The sequence below is a fragment of the Electrophorus electricus genome, chromosome 1, assembly GCF_041902795.1.
Source record: "Electrophorus electricus isolate QZ-2024a chromosome 1, ASM4190279v1, whole genome shotgun sequence".
Lineage (NCBI taxonomy): Eukaryota > Metazoa > Chordata > Actinopteri > Gymnotiformes > Gymnotidae > Electrophorus > Electrophorus electricus.
In genome coordinates this window covers 30,687,384-30,698,205 of record NC_137497.1, presented here as the reverse complement: position 1 = coordinate 30,698,205, position 10,822 = coordinate 30,687,384, and the positions used below count along the sequence as shown (strand labels likewise).

At 40.3% G+C, this 10,822-nt stretch overlaps 1 protein-coding gene across 6 annotated transcripts; it reads right to left on the bottom strand.

Moving 5' to 3' along the window:
- Positions 1-13: 13 nt before the first annotated feature.
- si:dkey-33i11.1 (B-cell receptor CD22) lies at positions 14-9,959 on the bottom strand. 6 transcript variants are annotated; one of them, XM_081714612.1, is made up of 12 exons: positions 9,731-9,959; positions 7,348-7,550; positions 6,757-7,076; positions 6,306-6,563; positions 5,785-6,054; positions 4,368-4,637; positions 3,658-3,927; positions 2,668-2,749; positions 2,532-2,580; positions 2,334-2,420; positions 1,383-1,462; positions 14-1,179 (listed from the first exon to the last, which is right to left on the bottom strand). In XM_081714612.1, exons 1-12 carry the CDS (start codon positions 9,785-9,787, stop codon positions 1,053-1,055), a joined length of 2,073 nt encoding a protein of 690 aa, XP_081570738.1. In that variant the 5' UTR covers positions 9,788-9,959; the 3' UTR covers positions 14-1,052. The 6 variants fall into 6 exon arrangements, 5 of the variants coding, with proteins under 5 accessions (XP_081570738.1, XP_081570734.1, XP_081570739.1 ...); XM_081714608.1 differs by having other exon boundaries at positions 1,383-1,516; positions 9,731-9,958; XM_081714613.1 differs by having other exon boundaries at positions 1,383-1,516; positions 6,757-7,004; positions 9,731-9,957.
- Between the last annotated feature and the right edge of the window lie 863 nt (positions 9,960-10,822).

Genomic DNA, 10,822 nt, shown 5'->3' with positions numbered 1-10,822 from the left:
GAAACACTCAGCATAGGTCTATCAGAGGAGAATGTTTTAATGAAGGGAGATCAAAACAAATCGTTCAGTCAATCATAAACGGCTGAAACAGGCTGTTAGTTATTAGTACATTAAGCATTGAAAGGTTTGTGATACTTTCAACATATTCTCAACAGCAGATAAAGTTTAACAAAACAGTACCATAATTTTCAGTCATTTTAAACCAATCAAGGTTATCTATTATTTTTAACTTTGCATTAATACTGAGAGGTATTTGTGGTCTATTGCAAGGGACAAAATCATTTAAGGCAAGTGACATCAACTACCCTACAGCATGGAATCTAGACCTAAATTTTATACTAGCCTACCTAAAAGTTTAGAACTTGTAGAGAGTAGAATAGTGTTAGATAGGATAGACCCGGCAGAAGCAAAACAAAATCTAATGTTTTAATACACTGTTTTGTTTTGGAATCATAATCCTTCTTATGTACAGAGAATATGACTGTTGTGAGCATAACAGGTGATCATGTGATGCAGATTTAAAAGTATTGCATGGAAATCAGCATGTCCTGAACAGCTAGTTAAACCCAACAGTTCTAACATGGGGAGGTTTGCAGCATTTTAATCTAACTGGCAAAAACATCTATTTCCCATCAGCCATAGCAGCATGGCTTGGAGTGTTGGGATATCTCATATGAAAGGAGGTTCGAGAGTTAGCTGGACAAGCTCTGCCAGAACTGGAAGCTCATTCAACACTTAACCCAATAAAGGAGAATTCCACTGACATAGTTCCAGTTATCAAATTATATGCTCATTGTGAAATAAAGAAAGCTGGCCAATTTTACCAACTTGGGTTTCTGTATAACGTTTTTCCTAGAAACCAGGTAAATAATCTTGGAATATTTGTCTATGGATGGTCAATTTTTCATCATATAACCTGAATGACTTTGTTTCCTTCTCAGAAATTGATCAAGCAGAAAGAAAATAAATAAATAAATAAATCAGTGGCATTAAACCATGAAAGATACCCTGGTGGAATGAGGGTGAAAAATACTGGTGTGTCAGAAATTACACTAAAAATGCAGCTCTTTAGACTGCTGGTAAGGCTGTTTAGCCAGTACAGAGTAAACAACACTGGGTCCCTCTTTAGGCTCATTTGTGCCATCCAGTGGTAAATTTGTGACCTGCGCCTGGTCCAGACTGAAAGAAAGAAGCAAAGCAGGACATGAATGAAACAGACACTCAATGCAATAAATACTAATATGGGTAATAATTGAAATAAAAATTGGTGAAAAAAAATATTAACATTTGTATATATACTAGTATATAAAATTTTAGATATAAAATGTATTAGTTGAAATGTGATACATTTCATCTTATACTGAAAAGGTTAAGAGTGGAACCTGGGCATATGGGCGAAATGCACAGTGATGTATTTCAGATTCCCAGGATTCCCATCTTCTTCAGCAGTCTCGAAGGCTTCCTGAAGGGGCACGATTGCAGGGTGAACATTCTCATATATGTCCTCTGGCTCTTCCTACCCCAAACACAAAGCACAAGTGTGGGATGCTACAGAATAGACTGGGCCAATAAGTCACCGTGTATGAGTTGGTGCTAGTATTACATTACATACTGCTCAACAATTAGAGTTTCCTTATGTTCCCTTATGTTTCTTCATTCTTTTTTTCTATTTCTTTATTCTAATAAATATACTATATTTACTTCCTTTTAGTTTGTCATACAGTCTATATGTAGTCCACCTATGAACATAAAACAACAGCATAAATAATTATACCAAAAATATAATAATAAAATTTAAATTTAAAAACCATATAAAATCATGTCTGAGGACACACTCTGCAACTATGATGGGTTCTACAGGAGCAACACAATATTATTTTAACCAACTGAAAAATACCTGGTGGCTCAGGGTGTGAAATGAAAAAGTTCCCTTGCAAGCACCCCCAGGGGATTATTCACCACAGCAACTAATAGCTCTAGGCAAGCCCTCAAACCTGGTACATGTCCAGGAGTATTTGGGACTGCTTAAGAGGACAGCAAACACCCAGATACAGCCAACTGTCTGTGGAGTGTCTGGGAGTAGAGTATTCCAGTCTGGATTCACCTCTGCATGCAGTGTCATTGTGAGTGTGACCAATACTGTTACCTTAAAAGAAAATTTCCCTTACGAAAATGTGTTTGCTAATATGCTACTAGTGAATTAATGTTAGTAGGAAGCCTGTTAGCGTTAAGAAAATAAGACACAAATAGGTTTTGTAAGATGAACATATTGTAATATGTTAACTTTTGGAAGGTTGTCAGCAGCAACTGAAGTAATGCCAATGTCAACGCACTGGGATGTCCGCCATTTTTGTGTTCCGGAGTTGAAATGTTTGGGGACATTCAAAGAACAATGCATCCACCTCCTCTGGGGATCCCAGCTATATGTGTTAAAAGACAAAATATATAATTATCCTGATAAAGATATTTAAACTAGATCCCATGAATTGATGACAAATATGCTGTAATGCGAATGTTGAAAGTGAGAAGACCTGCTTGTCCTCATCTGGTGCTTCAGTGTCCACTTGGTGCATATTCTTACTGCAGGAGAATATGCAGCCCATTAGTTTTATCTTTAATACGGACACGGTTGCTATGTATCTACAACTAGATGGAGCAGTAGGTCACCTGATCATTATGGCTACCGTCAGCGTGATGAGCCCTAGGGACACACCCACTGCAGACGCCAGCGCCATCACCTTCAGCCGGCCTGTAATCAAGCACAAGAACACTGTTCTTATTGGTGGGGAGTATCAAAACGGAATCAGAGTAACAGGTTTTCTCGGCTCATTCAAATGAATAATGAAGCCTGTGCCGTATCTGTAGAAATACACTTCAGCATTTATTCAGTACAAAGGAGAAAAATACTGATTAACTGGGAAATGCAGATGGCTGTCTAAGAGGAGAGGAAGGAAAAAGGAGAGGAATTAGGAACAAATTTTTAAAAAAGAAAATACGAGAGAAGTCGAAGGGAAAACATGTTACAACTATGAAAGTGTGCATATGCAGCTTTTGATGTCGAAACCCACTTTGGGCTGTAGAAACTTTGTGACAGTTACATCATACAGAGCCTGCACTGCTGACCACAGATAGGGAAATGCAATCACATGAAATGTCTTACACAAGAGTCGTCTACTGACGATCAGCTGAATAAAGCATAAGGGACCCTGCTCACCCACTAGGGTTCACTGCAGTAGGTTTATCAACCAGGACTGCACTTGTAACACTCTTTGATGTTGATGGATAAAGCATTCTTGCTCCATAACTAGCCAGAACATTGCAGTAAACATGAAATCAAGAGTCTTTGAACATGAAAGTCTGTGGAAGGTTATTCTGATACAGGCTTCAGCAGGCCTGAAGAGCTCAGAGCCACTTTCTTACTTTATAATGTGCAAACGTATGTTTTATTATTACATTATTAAACATATATTACATTATTTTTACATTATCTTTGATAATATAAACTTCAAAACATTTTCTCATGCTACCACCAGCCTCTTCTGTCAGCAGAAGAACAAATGCATCATCAAGTTTACTGTCTTAAAACCCCAAAGTACATCTCAAGGAAAAGACATTTAAAGCCAGGTAGGTATAGGTGGCACCATGGAGCCCACCGACCTCGGACTCGGACGGTGAGGATTGGAGAGCTATGGGCGCCGATGCGGTTGCGGGCCTTGCAGTAGTACTGGCCACTTGCCCCAGCGCTGACCTCAGCGATGGTGTAGCTGGGGCCTGATCGGGTTTCCCAGGAGTCAGCAGCGTTGAGCCGGTGCCAGGTGTAGTTCTCCACAGCTGGGTTGGCCTGGCTGCTGCATGTTAGGGTCAGCGAGCCGCCCGCCTCGATCACACTGGAGGGGAGGGCCAGCACTGAGGTATTCTTGGGAGCATCTAAGAAAATGAGAAACATACAGGCAGCAGATGAAGAAAGAGAGAAAGAGAGAGAGGGAGAGGAAGGGGGGAAATGAGGGATAGAGAGGTAAGGATAGCTGAGAGTCAGAGATTGATTGATTGGTTTTTCAAGGGCTAATGAAGGCAGCCAGAATGGCGAAGCTTCATTTTACACTGAGAAATGTGAACTGCTTTGCCCCAGTGCTAAATTCTACAGCATGTGTGAAGAATGATTTAGAAATTGCTGTTCCAGTTTCCTGGACAAGATTAATATGATGATTTTCTATGATAATTTAAAAAGAAAATCCTCCCTGACATGTAATTAAATCCAAAACTAATATTCTTAAATACAATTATGATAATCCCATGTGCACAAGCACTAGAAAATAAAACACATTGCTATTGAGTCCCAGCTCAGTCCCAGCTAAGGCAGGACTTACACAGCACAGAGAGAGTGACAGAGGAGGACGTTCCCATGCCAAACACATTCCATGCAGTGCAGTAGTATTGTCCTTGATGATGTGAGCGCACACTGGGGAAAGTGAGGTTCTGGGATAAGTCCTTGGCCCAGGGCTGGCCCCCGCCCACCTTGTACCAGGCGTACTTCTGCACAGGCGGGTTGGCATTGCTGAGGCAGGTCAGGTTGACCGAGTAGCCTTCCACAATGTCACCTTCAGGGCTTAAGAGGACCTTCATGTTCTTGGGAGAATCTTGGTTTGGGTGTGGAGACAAAATGAAGACATTAGTCTTGTTGCTTAAGTTCTTACTGTTACTTTTACTGTAAAATGCATATATGCAAATAAACATTAAAATAACTTTTGGATTGGCCCCATCCTCAACATAACTGAAGCTGTGTGAAACTCATTGTACAAAAAGAGACCAAAATGAGAATCATGGCAAAATTTACTATAGCACCACTTTTTGGTTTTAATAAAGTTAGTTTTCAATAAACTAACTACCCTGATAAATAGCTTCAAACATAATACTCTTGGAAAACTGAAGTTTGGCATAAAGGTATAATAACAATATAATTACATGGCCTTAAAGATACAATAACAAATTGACAAAATTGGTATGGCAACCTTCAAATTAGTTCAGAGTGTACTAACATGTCACATGTACCTATTAATAGAGGCTATGTTATCTAAAAGCCTTTGTTATAGCAGTAGAATGACAGCTCTACTGAGACCTGCTCTAAATTATGAAAATTATTTAAATTAGAAAATCATTGCCTTGAGCACCATGGGTGCCATATAGATCGACAGATAGCACTTGTCTATCAAACAGCTGGAAATGTCAGACATGCCTTCAATAATGCATGTCACTCAATATTTGCAGTTCTAAATTTGTATGTTTGAACCTTATCCCAGTGAAGTTAGAATGGAAATTTGTGCCAGTGTGACATGATGTCCTGCCAAAAATAAAGATATTGCACAAGAACCGAAGACCAAATGTCATGACAGACACCAAACCAGCAAACCAGAGAAAAAACAATTATACTTCTGAATGCAAAAACATTCAATTGTGTGAGCCACATGTACTGCTAAATACTTTAGTGTTGATATCAGGCCTATTTTTGTAAAACTTTGAAAGGAAAAACTCCCCAAAAGTATAACAACTAAAAATAATACAAAGCTAAAGGCATTTACAGTTAGCATTAGGTCATTAGCATAAAGTTAACTGTCCCATTACCCTTTATTAATTATTACTATAATTGTCATTTATTAATAAAACTTTCAACTTTAAAACAGCACTGTATAAGCTGCTATTAAGGTAAGGGTGCCACATATAGCTGTGTATTGAAAAGTCACTTAGGTTAATGGAGCTCTGTATTACCAATAGCAGAAATGCTCTTACAGGTAATGTTCACCAGAACTGGTTGGGAGCGATCAGTGCCAAGGGAATTGCGGGCCACGCAGAAGTATTCGCCATGGTCCCTGTAGTCCAAACTCCAGAGTCGGAGCTCCGGTTTAAAGCTGTCCGGCATGCTGCCACTCTCGCCCTCTCGAAACCAGGCAAAGCTCTCCACGGCTGGGGCTCCCTCGCTGCTGCAGGTCAGGGTCACCGAATCACCCTCTGTCATTGCCCCCCGTGGATTGACCTGCACCATGGTGTGACGGGGAGCATCTGAAATTGAGGGAGATAGTGCACTCACTTTATGATCTTGCATATAATTCTCATAAGTATCTGAAATCAATGTTTTGTTTTGTTTTGTTTTTTTTTTTACAAAAGAATGCTAATGTTGTTAATAATTAGTGGTCAGTGAACACAGTAGTTACTAGTTAGCACTATGCATTTTAGGCAAAGAATTCCTTTGATGAGGTTGATTTCCGATTAGTAAGATTACGCATATGTAGATTAAGACTTTTTCTACTTACATCCAACAGCAAGGGTGATGCCAGGTGACTGAACATTTTGAGGAGGTATAGGTCTGCAGTAGTAGGAACCAGCATGCTGGCTTTCAAAGTTATAGATTGTCGACACCTTGTCCACGTAGCCTAAGTTGACCCCATTCCTGTAGAGAGCAAAGTTCTTGCCTGCAGCTGCACATCCTCGAGCTACACAACCAAGAAACACAGTCTCTCCTGATGCAAACAGGTTGCCAACTCGAGCTGGATGCACTTGTACCTGGAGTTCTGTAACCAAACAAACAAAAAAAAAACACCAGTGATTTGCACTGTGATTTGTAATTTACAGTGGACCTTTACTACATTAACTACATGGTACATTATATGTTTATATACATTATATGAACAATATATGTTGCATAACTGTAACACAGTGCATCTACTTCTTCCAAAGGCACAGTTTGTATAATGTCCTCTGTACCTGTTACTGAAAGAGTAATGGAGTCAGGCGAGGTCCACCTGCCCTGATGATGGTCAGTTTCGAATCTAAAGTGGTACTGGCCGCCATCGCTTAGTTTGATGTTGGTGATCTGCAGACTGCATCTCTTGTAACCCCCCATAAACTTGATCCTGTCCCTGAAGGAGGGACTCACTAGACTGGCCTGTGTATGGTAGGCGAAATCACGCTTGCCCGCTGCCGTGATGTGAAACCACATCACCTGCTTGGCGCTGTAGGGAGATGGGTAGTCGTAGCGACAGGGTAGCGTTACAGTGGTTCCAGCCCAAACGCAGATGTCTTTCCTAGAGAAAGTAACCACCCATTTGCTACCGCATGTCCCTGAAAATCATTAGCAAAAAGAGAACTGGTGGTGAAGCCAGTTTAGACCATTATTTTTGATTCCTTGATTGCAGACAGAGACAAACACCAAAAGGTTTTTTGATCAATCCTATATAAATAGCATCTCCCCTTCAAAGGTAATAAGGTACCTTTACACAAGGTAACACAAACACAAAGTAACCAGACTAAAACTCACATCCTGTGAAGTGTTATTTGTTAAGTCAAAACAACTACCTGGTAGAACAATGTAGATGATAGTCAACACCATCGCAGGAGCCCACATTTTGAAACTTCACCCGTCTGTCAAAATTAAGGTTTACCCAGTCGAATCTCAGCAGGCAGATATCCGTAAAGACAGGGCGACCCCTGAGTGGTACCTGAGTCTGTCCGGAATCAGTCCAGCTCACACATGAATCCATACATGCTGACAATTGCTCCTATTACAGACAGCACAGAGAAAGGGAGAAAGGGAAGTGCGAATAAAACAGGCGAGAGAGGATGGCCATCCCCCTGTCTCTGTTGATGTGTGCCTTCAGACTGTGAAGATGCCCTGGACGCTGGTTCTGTCTTTGGCTGAAACCTGACCCTCACCTCTCCAGGGGTGTGTGCAGGACAGCACAGCCAAGCCACTGACATCTACAGCCCCTCTGTTTACAACCCCTTGCAACAACTGACATAGCTAATCGTAACCTGACAATGAATGCTTCAAGTTCGCTGAAAAATAATAAGATCTGGATATTTATTTTATTATTATTTTATATTTGTTTATTTATATAGGTTTATTCATTGATATGAGACAAGACACATATCGCTTAAAATAATATACAGAATGGGACAAACATAACACAACACAATATTATAAAAGCAAATGACTGCACTTTTGAAATAGAAGTACTACAAACATACACTTCCATACTGGACAATCTTCTGCCAGTAAATTACTGTAGACTGTGAATAAAAAGCTTTTGTGCTCTAACTCTGGAATTGGTTCCTGAGTCCCAAGAAGAACTTAAATGACCAGAGAAGACCTGTCCAAACAGGTTGTGTCGTTCAGCCACATTAGAGAGGAGCAGGCTGCTGCCCTCAGGCTACCTGCAGGCCTTAGGCCCAACTCTGAGTCTTGTCATGGCCTTGATCCTTACAGTCAACACACCTCTACTAGGGAAGATATCCGTTAGCAGGGACCCACACAGACATGAACAATACACAATCATTTAAACACATGGATAGACATGTTCACACACACACACACACGCACGCACGCACGCACGCACGCACGCACACACACACACACACACACACACACACACACACACACACACACACAAATCACTGTTTATCCCCTAGCAATGTACAGGTGTTTGAATGAGCGGTCACAATATAATTGACATCTGCACCTTCACCTGCATCCTAAGTAACTATATGTACAGTTGAAATCCACAGAAATAGTATACAGGTCCATCTATTAAAGTTGTCATAACATGTTTCTGTTTGGTCCAGAAAGCAATTGCTCACACGAGATAGATGTTTGTTTAATAATATTTCCCATTGGCTCAGACTGTTCTTATGATATTACATCAGATGTTGATACCAAAATGCTCAGGAGCAATTAATCTCTAACACAGCATTAACAAGAACAGGGTGGGCATGTTCAAACATTGAGTGGGAAGTATCATGTCATGATAACAGGTGGTCAAACCCTATGCACTTTTTTACTTCCCTTTTATTACATCTGTCACCTTGATACATTGCTATGGCAGAGTACAGTGACAGTTTCTGTTTATTGCCAAATATATCTGTCTTAGCTCTATGAGTGGGTGGGTACTGGTAGAATAAAGAAGAAACACATTCTGTGGTGTGAAATAAAAGATTATTTATTTGTTTGTTTTCCATTTATAAATAAATGAAGTAAAATTTGAACTGATATGTTTTATAAATCATTTAAGGGAACTTGTCAAATCATCCACATAATAAAAATAACGAACTGTAACAGCTACAGTCTTCTGTTATTCATCTCCAGATACAAGTAAACCACAAATATAATATTAGCTGATAATGGTTACGTAGCTATACGCAGAAGGTGTAAATAATAGGCCTGCGGTTACAAAGAAGGTGAATGATCTCGCTATGGTCCTGTAGCTACATGCTTCTTATAACCAAGGCGCCTAGCTAGTGTGCATGATTCTCACGGTAATTACTGCGTCCTAAACGCGTGTCGTGTACTTAGACGTCAGCGTGCAACAATGCTCGCGCACCCTGACACTTCGTTCCCAGAATTCCCTTAACGGGCACTCGGACACTAGGAAGAATTCCATCGGTGTTTATAGAATCGCAAGTTACATCGATTTTTCCGGTTTGCACACTCAGAAAGTACATATCACCTACCATAAAAATGTAGCACTGAACCTGAACTTGTGACACTGCCGCAAAATGGGGATGTAAGCTTAAGTCTCGCATATGAATCAAGTTTCGAGTGTAGTTAAAAAAAAAAAATTTTTAAAGCCACGTGAAAAATAATAGCAAGCAAGTGCTGAGTGGCATACATGGGAATGTAAGTCGAAACAATCTGACAACTCAGTTCGACAAGGTAAGTTTAATAAGAGCGCGTGCTACTAACCTGAATATTGTGCGGTACGGTGGTCTGTTTATAAAACTCGAGGGCTAGCGATAACATTAGCAAAAGTTAGTTCCTGCTTAAAGACTCGGTGATTTGAAGATTGCTGCAGTGGCAAAGAAATCGGTCGAGAAAAGGCAGCCATCAATTTGGCTGGTTTTTAATACATTGTTGTTACGAGCTTATTAAGTTGCACTAATGTGTCAAATATATTTTCATATTGCTTTCGTTCTCAGAATGTTCCTTTTCGTTCTGTTACTTCTGGTTCAGCCAGCAGAGAGCAGCAATTCGTCAATATCCTGCTATGATGACCAAGGAAATGCTGTTGACTGGTTGGTTGTCAGTTAACATATTTTAAAAACTATTTCCATTCATCCCTCAAGATATATGACAGATTATATCTGAATTCTGAATACATGCATCTTAATTCATAATTAAGTGCACTTCCTGTAATACACCCACATCTTCACACAGATGCACACTCACCCACATTGTGTCAGTGAAAGGCAAGTTAGTGGTTAAAGTGTGAAGTTAAAGGACATGCTCATTTGAAATTGCGTTCCTTATGCATTCACAATCATTTTCACAGCAGCACCAACACAGAGCCTAAATCCTAAGACTTTTCTGTGTCTCATTTTCTTTTATTTCTCCAGGTTTTACCTTTACAAACTCCCCCGTCTGCACGAAGAACCACCAGAACAGGGTCTGAGGTACCTACTGCTGGGGGAACAGAATGAGCAATGGGTGGATGGTAGCGTGCTGGTGGGAGATAGCACAGGTGCCCTGGGGAGGACTGTGAGCCCACTTTACGAGGTAGGCAGGCCGTACCGCACAGTTTGTAGTCCCAGTTGCACTGGCAGTAATTAGTTTCACTTTTGTGTTTTTTCCCCCACAGTTGTAATTTTGCTGACAAGAATCTAGGTTTTCTTTTTTGTAGAACTGAAATTTTGACTGAGGGCACATGTTTAGGTTGTAACTCAAAAGTATGTTTTCTTATTTGTCTGATTTATGCAGCTGCAACCATGAGCTCAGAATGCTGCATCCATGAGCTCTTATTTTTATACTGTAATACCACTTTTCGTAGATGTTTTTCTT